The 17,355-nt window shown below is 43.4% G+C and overlaps 1 protein-coding gene across 1 annotated transcript in view; it reads right to left on the bottom strand.

The window, feature by feature from the left end:
• The window catches only part of rab28 (RAB28, member RAS oncogene family), a 41,535-nt gene extending 24,539 nt beyond the window's left edge, over positions 1-16,996 (bottom strand). Inside the window, exons 1-4 of the mRNA XM_083652024.1 lie at positions 16,580-16,996; positions 8,784-8,880; positions 3,745-3,833; positions 705-834 (exon numbers count right to left, since the gene is read on the bottom strand). Coding sequence (XP_083508150.1) covers positions 705-834; positions 3,745-3,833; positions 8,784-8,880; positions 16,580-16,654 — 391 coding nt within the window. The 5' untranslated portion in view covers positions 16,655-16,996. The remainder of the gene's footprint in view (positions 1-704; positions 835-3,744; positions 3,834-8,783; positions 8,881-16,579) is intronic.
• Between the last annotated feature and the right edge of the window lie 359 nt (positions 16,997-17,355).

Raw genomic sequence — 17,355 nt, 5'->3', positions numbered from 1 at the left:
CCAACGACTAACGGGACAGGAGCAGAGGCTGGGGCCGGGGGGCCAGACCGGGTACTGACTGGGTGGGTGTGGGTGGAGGGGGTACAGATAAGCGGTGCCCTGGGTCCGTTGGCCCGCAGATCTTAAATCAACGTCAGTCACTCCCCACAGCGCGCAAACATCAGCGTTCCCATCGCTCCAAAACCTCACCGGCTTATCAATGCGCTTATCGCGCAGATCAGTTATCGCGTGCTCCAACAAACACATCTGCTACCATCAGACACTCACTCCTCCCCACGCAAACACAGACATGTGAAATTAAACATATTCATCATTGTAAAAAAAAAATCTCTCCTAGACTTTCAATAGATAAAATAACTAACATTGCATTGCATTGGTTCACAACTGATAATAAAGAATAATTCCAAATTCTAGACCGCAGAATTAAAAGGGTCAGACCCCCCCCCCCCCCACACACACACACACACACACACACACCAAACTATAAGTGTGTTTTTCTAATAAGGAGTTACTCTGCTCTTTACTCCTGCTGCTTCACTGCTGCTTGCCGCTTTCATGAGCAGATGAAAGACGAGGAACCTGTGTGTGTGCGTGCGTGCGTGTGTGTGTGCATGCATGTGTGTGTGTGCGTGCATGCATGTGGATGTGCGTGCATGTGGCTGTGTGTGTGTGTGTGTATATGTGTGCGTGTGTGTAATACTCACTTTTGTTCCCTACCAGCGAGACGACAGGCTGGACGTCAGACTCCTCGTTGGCCTTCTTCACCATGCTGAACCAATCCTCCAGGTTCTCAAAGCTCTGGTAGTTGGTGATGTCGTACACCAGGAGAACCCCCTGCGTGGGAAAAAAGGACGGAGGGACGACGTCAACTCAGTCATCGGGCTCTCAGTCACCTTATCTTCACATTCACCCACTGGCAGATACATACGAGTTTCGCTTTTACTTCATGTTCGAAAACCTGAATATTGAGCGTGCAAGCGAGCAGTAGGTGGCACTGCTCCTCTTCTGAGAGTAGTTAGATAGGGAAGGGGACACACTCACTCACACATAATCTGAGGCAGTTCAACACGGTTATGAGCAGTGTGAGACTTTGTAGATTCACATGCGGGCCTTCTAACATGACAGTTCGCAGCTTTGTCAACACAAACTGCAAGATGGCTGCAGAATAGGGGTGTAGGTTGCGCTATCTACTGTCTCAGTGAATAACTTAAGGACTTGTGGTTGGAGACATTCTCCTCCTCCCTATGTCATTCTCAACACTGTAAGCATTAAGGAAGCAGCCACGCCACAAAGCGAGTACAATGTCTGAGTGGTCACACACACCAGAAGGAGTTGTTTGCACTTTGTATGTACACAGAAATTAATCAAAAAGGGAAAACCTTAGATACAAGAGCCGATGGCATAATCCAAGCTAAAATAATCACACAGCGTGGCGATCAGCTATCGTTAGCTTAGCGTTTGCTATTTGAAAAGGATTGGAAAATGAATGTGAGCCAAGGTAAATATATATCTGCTTTGATTGCACGATGCAGCAACACTGTGTTTCTGCACTGGAGGGGTGTCTCTGTTCCTTTTTGTTCGGCGGACACGCAATGTCACAACACGCGGGGCCGGTGACGACAGCTCGCGTCGCTGACAATTACTCCGCGTCTCTCCAAACGCCCATGATTGATTGCAGGCCGCGCTGCGCCCCGAACAATGGCTGTGAGAGTTCCATACAGCGCAAAGTGTCGTAATGTGGCGATGATGTACATCTTGCTGTTGTTGGAGAGGGACAGTAGAGGAAGTGCTGCAGACATCACCGATAGACAGTACACACACGCAAGCAGGGCACAAAATCTAGTTCTTTACGACCACCAGACGCAGTGGCTGGTAAATTGCTAAATGAGCCTCAGCCTGCAACTAGGGCTGCAACTAACAATTCTTTTCATTATCAATTAATCTGTTGATTATTTTCTCGACTAATCGATTAGTCGTTTGGTCGATCAAATATGGTGAAAAATGTGGACCACCTTTTCCCCAAAGCCCAAGATGACATCGGCAACTGTCCACAAGCCAAAGATCATCAGTTTACTGTCATAGAAGACTAAAGAAACCAGACAATATTCACATTTTAGAAATGAGATCATTTTGGTTCTTTTTTCTTTGAAATGAGTCTCTGAAAATGATTAATCGATTATGAAAAAATAGTTGTCGATTAATTTTCTGATGATCGACTAATCAATTACCCGTAATCAACTAATCTTTGGAGCTCTACCTGAAACTTTCACTAATCACTATTTTACAAGCCAACTGGCTTTGTAGAATCAAATAGAACCTCCAAAAAAATTTGAGCTAAGTACTATAGTAGCTGGTAAAGTACAGAAACCTACGAAGCCACAGCCAAACTGTACCAGGATATGGCTGCGGCTATGTGATCTTAAACCAGGCCACTTCAATAGCTGCTTTCTCCAAACACATAGAGCTTTGAGAGATACTGGAGGTGACAGAGAGTGGTAGTCTATAGCAACACAGCTACCTGTGGATGTTGCATGGCTACCATATGTGCAAACTATCTCATTCACACCGACAAATTACAGTGTTTGCACAGAGCTCAGGCTGTCATTTTAATTAATGTATTGTTCATTTTTCCATGGAGAAAGAATTAAATCACAGGTGGTAGTAAACACATCACTGAACACTGCAGCATGTTATCCCCAAAGCTCATTCATGTTACGGCCTGATTATTACCAAATACCGAGCATCAAACTTAAAAGTAGTTAACTTTCAATGTTTATGTAATTATTGTTGAATTAAACGTGGATACATGTTGAGCAAATCAATAAGAAATAAGCAATCAATATGGAGAAGGCGCTGCTTTTTGTACCCATGAAGTGGATACTGACCGTTATCTTGTCTTACGGTATAACTATATCTATCGACTTGCCATTGTCATCATCCCGTGTGTTATTATCCTTTGTGTTTGCAATATGCATTATTGTGGTTGCTGATTAGGCACTTATGTAACTGACTGACTCCCAATATCTGTCCTTTGCATACTTGTATTTATGTGGACATAAATAAATAAGTCGTGTGTGTGTGTGTGTGTGTGTGTGTGTGTGCGTGTGTGTGTGTGTCTGTGTGTGTGTGTGTGTGTGTGTGTGTGAGGGATTACGTTTTCGAACAATTTTCTTGCTCACCTATAGTAAATTATCGACATGTGTTAATTCTGTCCCAAAACAGCAAAGTGTAACAGATCTGTGACTGTGAGAAGGAGAGATATGGTGATTTCTTCAGAGCTCTATTTGACTTGCTATGCTCCACAGTGAATTGAAATGACAGTTTATTATGATATGGCCCCAGAGGGAGGGAGTGGCAGGCTCTGCCTGGAGCTGCCGGGGCTGGAATAATAACCCTGACCGTAGTCACCAATACATACAGGCCTATTTGGGAATTGGAAACTAATTCTTCCTTTGCTAAGTTTTTCATCATTATGACAAACGTATACAGCAGATGGCTGATACACTTGCACATTTCCTATCCTTCCTCAGGACTGATGGAGTCAGAGACAGTTTGCCTTTTTGCTTGATGTTTGACAAGTGAAAGATTGAAGTTGAGGACGATTCTGCAGCACAAACCAGAGATGCGCTGCATGTTTGGCTATCAGAATAAAAAGTATGTGTATATATGCGTGCGTGCATGTGCATGCATGTGTGTGTGTGTGTGTGTGTGTGTGTGCATGTGTGTGTGTGTGTGTCACCGTACATGAGCTCCATATACATATTTATCCAGCATTTTCCCTCCTAACGTTTGGCCTCCGATGTCCCACACCTGCAGGGTCACGTTCAAATTGCCTGAAGTGGGGGGAAGGGGGGGGGGGGGGGGGGAGTATAGAGAAATATTACCCATTGAATGGCATTGATTTTATAGTAAAGTAGATCAATATAAAAACTGTTCACCAGGGTTCCTACACATTTTCATGGATGAAAAAAAAATCCATGGCTTTTCAAAGATCTATAATAGAATGTCCATATAATGTGATGACGGTGACTCTGATCGATACCACAGTACATGGGAGCTATTGAAATAAAATGTGAATTTTCCATAAAAATATCAATATAAAATACGAGAAGCACTAAAATCTAATATAAAGGGGTGTGTCCTATTTGTCCAGTGTGCTAATAATTCCTGGTATTAATTTGGCGTCACTGGGTCACATTATCACATTACATTGGAAGATATTGTAAAACAGTGGTTTCTAAACTGGGGTACGCGTACCCCTAGGGGCACATGGAAGTACTACAGGGGGTACTTGAAAGAAAGGGGGAAATGGAAGAAAGAAATGCAAGAATAAATCATGAAAACAAATCAAACGTTAAAATAAATCTGCTGCTCAGAAGGCACTAATTCCAACTCTTTCACTCCATTTCTTAATTTGTCATGTTATATTCTTCAAAGGGTGGGTTATCAATTCATTCATTGCATCAGATGCTATAGTTTTCTCTTGCCGTTTTCTAAGCAAAATGTTGTAGGGGGTACTGTACTTAGATTCAGAAATCAGGGAAAGGGGGTACTGAAGCCAAAAACGTTTGAGAACCACTGTTGCAAAATAATCATGAATTGTCCATACAAATGTTAATATAAAATACACAACAAAATGCCATGGTTTTCCCAAAACTTTCAAGGATTTTACTAATTCCAGGACTTTTCCAGGACTGGAAAACAAGATTTTTAAATTCCATTACTTTTCCAGCTTTTCAATGATCAGTGTTCCATTAAAAAGAGGGGGGGGGGGGGTCCATTAATTTAACAGCTTGTGGAGATGACCTATGTTCCTCCTTTCCTTTCCTTTCCTAAGTAATGATTTGCGTGTTGATTAATGTGTCAAGAATTGACAATGCTGCAATTTGTGAGGGTTTCCATTACGGATGTTTTTGTCCTCTTGAAACATTTGGTCATTTGTTTTAACAAAGCTCCTAATAATCCCGGGGAAACTGCGAGTCAGCCGAAACTGCAGCCCGCATTTTGGGGTGAGGGATTTCTCTAATAAAAGTCATCGTTGTTCATATACATATTGGAAACAATAAATCAGAGATTAATCTTTCGTGCTAACCGCTCTTGCCTGGCGGGTCACCCACACCTCACATCCAAGAATATCCAGGCCAGAGATGGAGAGGGATGAATAGGGATAATTTAAACAGTCTCAATACCCTGGCAATTAAATCAAAAGCACTTATTAGCCTGAGAAGAGCTGTTTGCATTGTGTCCTTTCCTGCCAAGTGAAGGAAAGTGAGGAGAATTATGTGCTGTTAAGGAAAATAGCAATAATGTGCTGAAGCTGCACTGCTGAGGACCCTGCAAACCAATCAAATAAGGGAGACGGGACGGGCACAAAAAAAACACGCGTTGACATGACAAATAATCTTCTTAGTGTGAGAGAGGGGGGCCGATTCAGACGCAGCAGCTTTTCGAAAGGGTCGAGTTTTGAAAGAATTTATCGAGTTCGTTTTCACCACTGGGCAATCGCTGCCCCCCTCGGACCCCCCACTCACCGCCCCCACTGGTTTGGCAGAGACATCTGGAAGAGGTATTGTTATAAAAAGCACACACAGAGAAGGCTGTTGTGTGCCAATCGGCCTCGCCTCACCTCTCCCCGCGTTGGAAAATGTACATTAAGTTTGACAAGCTGGGCCTTCATGGTGAGAGGGGCCAACGTTGGCTATAGGCTACCCCCCCCCCCCCCCCCCATTGCAGAGACCCTTACAGCCCCACGGAGACCCGGAGACCCACACAACCTCTCAAATACGAGGCAGGGTGGGGGTCCTAACGAAGTTCTGGACCACCCAGCTCGCGTAGCCACCCTCCTCTTCATCAGCTCATCAACACCCAATTCACCAGAAAATGGGCCATTTAACAGCTCTGGTGCTGAACCAGTGTTCGAGCTGCAATGATACAGATGTAGGTTGTATTAAAACAAAGGTTACCGTTTAACGTGCAAAAGAGCAGCGATTGTTACAGAAAACCAATATATACTGTATATATTACTGGAAACACAGTTCTACGATTAACAGCATCTGTACCCGTTCTTATTAAGGAGTCAAGTCCAGCATGTGCTTATGGTTGGCCCTTTTCGTTTCGACTCCACCACAACATTTTTGGGGGTTTAGTTCTCCTAAGTCCCATAAGCTGAAACTGAAACAAAATCAAAATAGAATACTTCAGCCAACTCGCAAATCAGCGTAACTTTTACTTTTAGCACTTAATTTGCCCTTCCTTAATGTTGTTTTATTAGTAATGAAAGAATGGAGGCACTTTGCAGATTTTTGGAGCTTACGCCTTGGCACCGTTTTAGAAATGTATTTGAAATGCTGAAAATCCCCATTTCATATGGTAGGAAGTCAAAATGGAGTGCTTTCGTCTAAATATAGCACTAGTCAATAAACATTTATTTTACAGATCTAAAGGGGATACAGAGCATGGCTTTATTTCTGCGGGTTGAACATAAACAAATAAGAACATGAATGTTTTATGTGGTGCAGGACAAAGATCAGTTGAACCTGGGGATCAACGATATGAATATAAAATGTTAATGTATTTACTCTGTACTGTGCCCACAGAATTATGAGCGAGGCTCGCCCGTTTGGACATAAGCTGTCCATTGGCCTTGTGGAGAGCAAAAAAACGCTCGGTGTTTGCTCTGGAGAGAAGAGCTTTCAGAGTGAATAAGCCTGAGAAGTGGCAGACTCTACAATGTGCAGCTACCAGAAATACCAGACACATTCAAAGTCCCGAGTTAACCTGAAGAGCAGGCCGAATCTCGCTACCTGGAAATGCTCGGACAAGAAGTTATAAAACATCACCACACAATTCCATAAACAGAATTATGATGGAAAACTATTGTGCTGCACGCGATCTGCATGGGATCTGAAACAAACAACAGGCCACTTAAGTACACACAAACATCCAATATCTGGCATTTCAATATAGTCGTTTTAAAGAAAATTACTAGCAGTCAGAGCAGCCTGTCTGCAATGCATCATTGACTGGATCAGTGTTGGGGGTTGTTACTCAAAAAAGTAATATATTACACATTACTTAAAAAAACACCTTACTTTACTTAACACATTCACTGCCAGCCGTTTTTCAATACTGTAGTTAGCTTCTGCCAAGGTTTTTTTTTGAGGATTCTGGCTCATCTTTCAAGAGCCGAGGGTTCGTTCCTGTTAGGATTTTGTGAACACACAATATCTCAAAAGAACTAATAGAATGTGTGCTTTCTCTGTCTAAAAGAGTTAGTTTGTAGAGTTAGTAGTTATGTAAGCATTAGCAGTTGAATACAGCATGGTTTCAGCGTCTGAAAATTTATTCTGAGATAAACGGCTTTTTGTGAAATTCGATAGAACAGTCACTTTAACCATTCATTTTTGGCATCAGTAAGACGTCAGACATCTAAACAATAGTTTTGAACAGTCATTTCCTCCATAACAGCAGGAAACACCCCTCTCCTTCAAACTCCTCCCTCCGTGTGTGTTCTTCTTGGCTGCAGCGGGCGTGTCACAAGCTCGTTTCTGTTGCTGCTGTAACCTCGCGTCACCAGGCTCACTGCTTTGCTGCTGCTGTGCCTGTCTGCTGGCGGCCGCTGGCCAAGTCTGGATGGACTCGCTCGTTTCTTGGAGTTTCGGTTGAGAGCTTTGATGAAGCTTTTGCGATTCTGGTCATATTTATGCTGCGTGTTTCAAAGTGTGTTCCACCCGTAATCTATTATGCAAATTTGCAATCCCGCACCGCCAGCAATCAGCGCGAAAACGAAAGCGTTTTCGCCAATCCATTTTCATGAGAATGGCTTCCTCACACTGCTTTTTGCTTGCCTTCCTCTAGTCAGGAGAGCACTGTCGCCACTTAGTGGGTCGGTGGAATGGGTTGTAAACGTTCGGTGGCTCCAATATTTATATAAGAGATGCAAAAGGGTTAGATGCACATCCCACGGTCAAAAAAAAAAAAAACATTTTTTTGACGTATTAATACGTCATTGGCAGTCAACCGTTGGATTTTTTTTGACGGATTAATACGTCATTGGCAGTGAACGTGTTAATTACTCTGTAGAGAAAGTAATTAATTACACTACTCGTTAGCCTACATTACTTTTGCGTTACTCCGCAACATCGCCTGAGATGTGAGGTAATGAGCATATACCCCTCAAAAGTTGTAGACCACACTGACCTCCCCCCCCCCAATCTGCCTTTAACTCCTATGAACGTTGGTGGCACAATGGATTAGCCGGAGGGACAACTGCCTCTAATTGGCCTGAACCAACCACTCGTCACTCCTCATGCCTAAACCTAACCAATCACTCCTCCCCCTCCCACTAGCCCATCCATTCTAGCAATTAGCGCCTTTTACAGTCAGCTATTGTGTTGCGCAATCATGCACATTTGATGTTTTTTCCATAACCCTGCAGATTCACTCTCGATCCTGCTGATAACTGAATAACTTACGGTATGTAATGCAACAAGTAATGACAGAGTGTTTGATTTAGTAACTGTAATGTGAATACTGGAATTAGGAACAGTAATGCCTTACTTCTCGTTAGAGACAAATGTAATGTGATTACAGTAATGCCTTACTTTGTAATGCGTTACCCCCAACACTGGTCTGGATACAAATTGCCAAAAACATATCCTCAATATTTCAGTGCATTAACAAGTCTACAATCTGCCGCTACCTGCTTGCGCAGCACGCGTGTCCGTGCTGAGTTGCAGAACAAGCTAGCAGCACTCCCAACACATTATGAAGGTGTCTCTCACCTGGAAGGCTTATTCTCTTCAGAAAGAAATCCAGACCGATGGTTTGTTTGTACTGCTTCCCAAAGGCCTCCTGTGCAAACCTGGTGGCGAGTGATGTCTGAAACGGAGAGACAAAAGGGAGAGATGGAGGGAGAATGAGTGCCCAGACGCTTCTCCAGCAATCAGCACGAGTAAAAATGTGTCACTCGAAGCACTAACCGTTTTAACAGGGAAAAAGACATCGGAAATAAAGACCGTTTGACTCAATTAGTAGCGTCATCCAATAAACAATCTTCACGCAGGCACATGTGTACAGTACACACACAACATGAAAGCGGAAAAGTCAAAGTCACAACATGGCCAAGTGCAATTAGTCATAGTGTAAGATGCTGCAAAATGTCTTCCAGAGAAAATACATCCGAGTGTTTCCTAAGTGAGATATTTTCTCGGGGCTGAGCAGAGCTACTGAATGCATTCCGCAACAGAGAAACACTTTGATTTCATTCACACACACTGACCAAATTGCCAACAAAGCGTTTTCCAATATTTCAGTTTCAATATTTTTTTATTCAAAACCGTTAAAAAGATTTCAATGGTATAATTATTATAATTTATCATATATGACAACAACAATACTGTATGACTCTTTTCCCCCCCAACATACAGCCATCATTCTCAGACAGTGCCACGCTCTGTAGCACGTTCACTTCATCATTACAAAACCATTTGTAAGCACCTTCAAAACGTCAGGACTGACTGACTGAAAGCCGGTGTGCGCTGATGTCATTGTCTGCCTCCGCTGCCGTCTCGCAACGCAGCCGCGGTTGTGACAGTCGAAAATCAACGTGAATTAGAAAAACAGGTGTCTGAGTATGTGTCATGTCTCCAGACAGCAGAGCCAATAATTACCGCAAATTACGAAAACTCCATCACTCCCCTGTCACTGTTGTGTTCGAGAGGAGGAGGGGGGGAAGGGGGGGGGGGGGGGGGGGATAAATGGCATGTTAGGGGCCCTCCTGAAATCCATGGGAATTCATTGCAACAGAGTTGACATGCCAAGTTTAATTCATTTTGATGGATGAGGATAAGAAGAAATGGAGTGCTGGATGTCTATTAGCTATCTTTAGAGCCGTGTGCTAACATAAACAAAGCAGAGGAATGAAACAGTGGGACTTCTCTTGGTCTGCGTGTAGCAGTGAATGCATTTCATGTGCTACTTGACAATCACTCAAGCTGAGAGGATTTGAATTGTATCAACCCTCCACTCAGGTAAGCAGTACAGCTTCATTCAGGCTCAATGTTGCAAATAAAACTGGATTTTCTATTGACTAACATTCCTCGAGGTAAGGGACGTTGGATTACAATTAAGCTAGCCCTTATCCTGAATTATCCAAATGTTATACAATTAAGCAAGAGGCCTTTGATCGTCTCAAGAAACCCATGTATTGTCGCGACTGGGTCCACTTTTAATATCAAACTTTCAGGTTTATCCCAGCTTGATTCAATGAATCTGCAACAGTCATCTTTTAGAATCAGCCTTCAGCATAATCGAATGTTTAAGCCTAACCTTTCTTGGTGAACCTGTCCTGTACTTTGAGATGCAGTATAAAGATTGATCCACGCCTAATTCTTTTTTAAGGTTCACCAACCCATGGACTTTTCGAATCTCAGCGTGCAACGCATGTCACAGGCTCAAGAGTGATTGAAAAATGACTGGAGGTGACTGACGCAACAAGGAGAAAATCGGCCATTTAAGTAGCCCAAACAATCACTGACAACACAGGAATAACAAGCTCGGACAGCAAAAATGTATTCCACATGCTCACGTTGGCCTAGTCGGCCATTTGTCTTGGCATTCCAGTAGCTTGGCTCTCCTCCCTCATCGTAGCCCTTTTTTTCCACCGTACAATTGGAGCTAACCGGCGAATGTGAAAGCTGGCTGACACTCCAATAGAGAACAGCACAGGATCACCAATGATAGCAATGCCGGGAAATGAGGGAGGTTCTACTGTAAGAAGAAACTGGGGAGAGAGAGAAAAGACCAGGCTCTCTAAAGTCCACGTGATGCAACTCATATGAGAGATGTCGTGCATTTTTGTAGCATGCAATCAAAACTGGCTCTTTTCTTCTCATTAATTCTAAATGGCAGGTTTAAACAGCACCAAGATTCTGTCATTATAAATAGCGATGAAATGAAGAATTTGCCTGCAAAGAACATTGCTGGGATACAGTAACCACTGAAGGTAGACGACCTGCATCCAAAGATCTCTTCATCCTATGGGAACAGCAACTATTCAGGGGAAGAAGAAAAAAAACATTGAGTGACTTAAAAGCTCGGTTGAAAAATAGACCTGTGTCGGCTAGGCCCAGAGTCTGGCTCAAATTTGAGCCTCCACATTTTAAAAACATCTCGCTCAGGTGGACAAGCGTGCCCACATCTCCCTATATTTCTGAATGGACAACCAACCACAAGCGAAAATACCACCAAAAGTGCTGTCCAAGAAAAACTGATCCGATTGCAATTTGCGGAGCAAATTGACATTAATAAGGGGGGAAATAGCATTCAAGATGTCAGTCAGTGGTGCCTACTCAAAATGGGGGGCAGGGCTCCTGTTTTCTGCCCAAAACAGACAAGCAGGTAAGTCATTCAGACAGTGACGAGCTGACACCTGGCAGCAGTGTGAGCAGGGTTATTAATGTAGCGTATCTACTGGGAACTGAGTTCTGTGTGTTCTCTGTCCCCCCCACCCCAAAGAAAATGTCCACTTTCCAGAATGAGAACATTCATTTTTCTCATTGGGTCTCACCATTAACTGCTACATTCATTTTCTTTCTCCCAGAGGAAGAAGAGATTAGTTACGAGAGGGGACGGTGGAGCTGAAAAGCACTTAGAAGTCGCTGCCTTACATTCACAACTCATTCATTTGGGGGATTCAAAGATGCAGCGAAGAAGAAACATAGCCGCGTTGTCATGACAACCTCCTTGCTTTGCTGCAAATAATTGTGTGGTTTGACAAGAAAAAATTTCCACTGTTGTGGATGTACGTTAAGCCTACTGCATCGACTGTAGATCTTTTAAAAGGCTTTTAATGAACGTACTGGATTTCCCTAGGCTAAATAAACGAAATGTGTGCAACCTATTCATGTGGCTATACTCACTTTTCCCATTTGCAATGCTAGTTTGATTGTTTTCTCTCTCAATCCAGTGGTTATCAAAGGGGAAGACGGGAGGTTGTCAAGTAGATTTAGCAAACACAGAGAGACAATGTACTGAGGGAAGAGATATCCGTTGTCAGCTCAGACATTCATAAGAAGAAGCCTTCACATGTAAGTCTTCCCACTGTTGTTCAAAATAGCAATATTTTCTCAGTGTCCAGAAGATCATTTTCTCAAATGGGGCTCAATGCTCCAGCCAAATGCTTATGGGGCTGTTTGGCTATAGGAGAAGAGAAGTAAAGTAAACCAGTGCAAAACAACCACCAGCTGCAGGAGTCCGGCTCCGTGCACACTGTAGCCTTCTTCTATCAACTGTCATGCTCAGTACAATACAGTGCAGTCAGTGTTTACTGCGGAGTTCACTGAGCAACAGCAGCCACAACCTGCAATTCAAAAAATAATAATAATGCAACGTTGATTAGGGTGCGTTCACACAGCATTCGCAGTAGAGACAGCGATACGGATACATTTGACCTTCATTATGAACGGTAATCTGAAATTCTCTGTGCTAACCTCAAAGTAGCTAACATTAGTTGAGCTAGCTTGCAGTCGAGAAACTGCAGGCAGCGAGTTTACCTCGTTGCTTGCCAACAGTTGGTAGCGTTAGTGCAATCCTGAGGGAACTGTTTTTGTTGGTGACGTGGAGACAAATAACAGACAAAAATCATTTGTTGTCTCAAATTACTTGAAAAAATGATATATCACTACTATTATTCTGAATAGTTTTGTTTATACAACGGTTGTATGAAAGTAATATCACACTCGAGGTTGTGTGATCACTCCCTCTGATGTGATATTGCTTATTTAATTGTTGATTTAGGCACATAGGTCCACTCCATTTCAACTAGGCCATGCAAATGTGGTAACTTGAGCCGGCTGGTTGCTAACTTTAGCACCAATGGTGTTGTTCAGAAAACGCTTCAAAAGTCATAAAAGCGGTGATCGTTCGTGAAGATTATCTTGCTGAACATGTCACGAAGTTCGCCGTTTCAAAAGCTTTTGTTAACCACAGACCATATTTCATGCATTTATCTAACCGAAATCCTCATACAAAAATCCCATTGACTTTGAGACGAAGGAACCAGGAAGTGCATGACTAGCTGAGTTGGCCGACAAAAATATGTCATCCCTGTAGTACTCTATAGGCATTTTCACACATGCGTACAGGAACATTGCCTGTAAATCAATAACGGCTATTTCCCGGAATTTCCCTTCACACCTGAGGGATCACATGTGTAAAAATAGCCATGAAAGAAGCTGTATTTTGGGGGGCGGGGCGGGGGGGGGGGGGGGGGCGGCAAAACTCCGATGGTGAAATAAGTTCACTTGTCACACAATAAATCACACTCGTCGCTAACCAGTCTTTGAACTGAAATCTTTGAAGAAGTTTGGATCCCTGTCGGAGCGAAATAGCCTGGTTTGATGTTTATCCGTTCACCTGCGTCGCGTTAAAGCACTTTTTACAGACTGGCTTCGTTTGATGTGTCCAGGGGCTTGCCTTCGCTATCGGCAACGTAAGCAAAATACTTCCACATTTCGCTTCGTGCATCTGCTTTCTCTACAAGCGTTGGGCGGCTTGCAAGACTCTCAGAACAAGCCGCTGCCATTTTCACTGTGTCTGTCCCTTTCGGGCTGCTGACTGAGGAGGACTGAAGGACTGGGCAGAGAGCGAGCAGAGAGGGGAGGGGGGGAAATCGGCACGCCCACACATGAAGCAGACATACCGCTCTTATCACAAGGTTAGAAGTGGTCAAATGTCCGCGATGACGGGGGCGCGCTTATACCGGAAAACAACTTTCACACATGAAGGCATTACACCGCTTTCTGGTCATTTCCCGGTATAAAGCGCATGTGTGAAAACGGCTTATAAGTAATAAGTCAACAATAAAGCATTTCCTCACAATTTGGGCGTATAGGCTGCTCAGGCACCTTGACATGGCACCTTGGACACATGCTACTCTTCAAAGCACAGTAGTGATCCTGTTTTAGAAATGTAATTGCTACACATCAATTATCGATGTTTTTTCTGTTTCATCTAGAATAAAATACTGAATCCTGCCCTCTGGAATATTCAACCATCTGTAGAAGCTCTGACTGGGATCAACTCCCTGCTCCTGTTTTTACACCTTGGCCAAGACCAAGTGTGGACAGACAACTTCAAGATAACAGTATTACTACTAGGCACTCGATTCCTAGGCTCGCCCGCTGCGTATCCTCGCCCGCCCTGCAGCTCGCATACGCAACTCGGCCGCTGTGTGGCGGAGCCCACAGCTCGGCTGTTGCGTGGCCTCGCCTGCCCTATTGGTGCACACGCGATGTCTCCCTCTCTCTCCCCCTCTCTCTCTCTCTGCTCGCTCCCTCTCCTTCAGTCGCTCTCGTCTCCCTCAGTCTCTCTCCCCTCTCTCTCTCCCCCCTCTCTCTTCTCTTTCTCCCTCAGTCTCTCTCCCTCTCCCTGCAGTTGCTCTCGTGTGTGTGTGTGTGTGTGTGTGTGTCACTGATGACATCATCAATGATGTCACAATGCCTATGTATAACATCACTGATGACATCAGTGGGACAGAGAAATGGACAGAGCCCGAGCTCCCTTTTACTGTATATACTGATGATGATGATGATTGATGTGGGCTCTGTCCACTGTTTCAAGTTCTGTGTTCAGCCACAGGCAGCTATGCTGTTTTATGTGCGATTGGACTGAAACCTTCAGGGTGTGTAAAGGGCACCCGTGCAGGTGACCTGACGGAGCCAGATTTTTAAATTAGGGCAGATTAATTGCCCGCGTAGCACACGTGATGCCTAGTTTTTATATTTTCTTGAATCTCAAATGGAGTACTCCCCATAGGTGATAGTTGATACAGCTATCTCTATACCCTCACTACGAATTTTGGATTTATACCAAACTGATGTCAGCATCCATAGACAGCTTTAAGCAAAATGTAAGGATAGAATAATGACTGACTAGACTAGACTAGAATAGAAAAGAAAATATATTTTAACAGTAATATTTTAAAAATATTAACAGACATAATAAATATAAACAGTATTAATAACCAGTGGCAAACCAAGAATTTGCAATTTAACAAAATATATACAAGGCGCATGAGAAGTAGCAGCAGTGTTCAATTCATATATTACACATGAATTGCAGATATTGACAGAATTGCATATTGCACATGATAGTGTGGGAAGATTAGACTGCACAACGGGAATTAATATTCATTCATTGCAGTAGGAAAATCTACAGGCTATCAGGCGGGCCCAGTCCTCACAACTCCATCTGTGAAGTGTTAGTGTATTGACGATTTATATATGATACTCTTATGATGTGCATCTGATAAAGATGTTACAGAAACAGAAAACAAAATACCTAGTCACCAGTCACCACTACATTTCCTGCAACACAGTGTTTATGAACATAGTCAATATCTCATTGCCTGTCAGTCATGCTGGCATAAGCTGCTGTCATATTGCTCCAATAGTCAATTTTCACTACAGTGTAACTTTCCAGACATGTATCCATTGGTGAGACTCGAGTAGCGCAAGGTCAACAACGATAGAAGCAGTCAATATCAACACACTATGTTAAAACCATATTGAACCATTGTTAGGCATCACAACTCAAAAACTCCCATCAGTAATGTTACTGAAGTTAGGGAGTGTCCCTATAGCTACAACTAACGTTTAGGTAACAACTAACAAGGTACAGTAACGTTATACTCAGGCCATTGTCTTACATTGCCTAAGCTTTAATCGGAAACTGGAATACTAACAGTTGGGCATATTACAATATGTTGCTATATAGTGTTCACTACTTTGTGAATGAAACCCACAGACCAGTGGTTCACAAAGTGGGGTCCAGAGGGGGTTCCAGGGGGTCCCCAGCAAAAAGGAGAATAATTTATTTTCACTACAATTCCATCCATAAGTGACACATGACTGACTATTTTGGCCATGGGTTTCATACAATGTCTGTAATAAAACTAATCCAGCTGCCTTGCAATGTCATAATAAAACATCTAAAAGCAAAAACTATGGATGCAAACTTATGGATGTTGAAAGGGTGACATACCAGGGCGGCAGACACAAAACCACTCAGAAATCATTTACTTCAGTATCCTATTTGGGGGAAAAGGTGACTATCACCGGCGAAATGTGAGTTATAGTTTGCATCCCTGAAAACATTAAGGTTCTGATCAGATGAGAGACCCTGGGACAAAATCTTGTCAAATGGGGGTCGGTGATCTATTTTGTGAGAGTTTTAGGGGTCCTTAACGTGAAAAAGTTTCAGAACCAGACCGTGTAGTAGTACCCAGCAGCGGCTAATATTAGCCAACCGAGCTAGCATCAGTCGCCATGGTGACTGGTCACTGGAGTGGAAAGGAACCGCAGCTGCTAGCGTTAGTGCACCCGTTCTACTACGAATCCTCCATTCAATGGAAGGAACCAGAATAACTGTTTAAGATTGAACCAGAAGCAGCACCGTATCAGCTGATAGTGACTGAACAGCAGTGCACCCGACACTGAGCCAGTGTTGTTGCAGAAATGTTACACTGAAAGCATGAAAGTCAATCTTCAGCAGCGTTGTGTGTGTGTGCTGTTCTCACCTTCCCAGATGCACCGTCTCCGATCACTACAATCTTAAGCTGTCGGTCTTGACTGTCCTCTTCTGAGTCCGACATGTCGTTAAACTGTGCTCCGACCGTCTCTGTGTAGAAAACAGACCGCTGTACGCAACGTAGTCACAGGTTGTTGAATTTATCTAGTTAATCAGATGGATTAAATGGGTGTTGAGGGGGCAACCAGACGCCATTTTGACTCTGCTAGCTACACTGCTGCTCGGCTTGATCCACTGACACACAAGCTAGCTTAGCTTGACGTTAGCCACTCTGTTGTGAAAGCTGAATTCCTTCCACATCAGCAGGGAACTATCGACCGGAATACAAGACTGACACCACGGCTTGACGTTTTAGTTTGCATCGATTATCGGTGACGTTATCAATCGGCTAATTATGACCTCAGAGGAAAAGACCGTAAACCTGATTGCTAGCCTAGCCTGTATATGCGTCCTGTGTGACGCGTTGCTGTTGCTATGGTAACAAAGGTCAAAGTGCAAGCAGAGAAAACTTGATCAGTACAACATAGAAGAGATAAAGTATGCAGGGCCGTAACCAGCGTTCCGAAATAGGGGACCCCCAGCAAGGGGAGGCCCAGCAAGGGGAGGCGGAGAAATTTGAAAAAAAAAATAGTTTTTTTTCCCCCCTTTTTTAGCCATATTTAGAGTAATATATCATTTTAAATCAACATTAGGATTATACTGTTGTGATGTCATTATTCAGTATATTCTCTTTCATGTCACCACCTGCTCAGCTCTCCTGTCAAC

The sequence above is a fragment of the Poromitra crassiceps genome (genome assembly GCF_964638095.1).
Source record: "Poromitra crassiceps genome assembly, chromosome: 15".
NCBI lineage: Eukaryota > Metazoa > Chordata > Actinopteri > Beryciformes > Melamphaidae > Poromitra > Poromitra crassiceps.
This window is presented reverse-complemented; position numbering and strand designations above follow the sequence as displayed.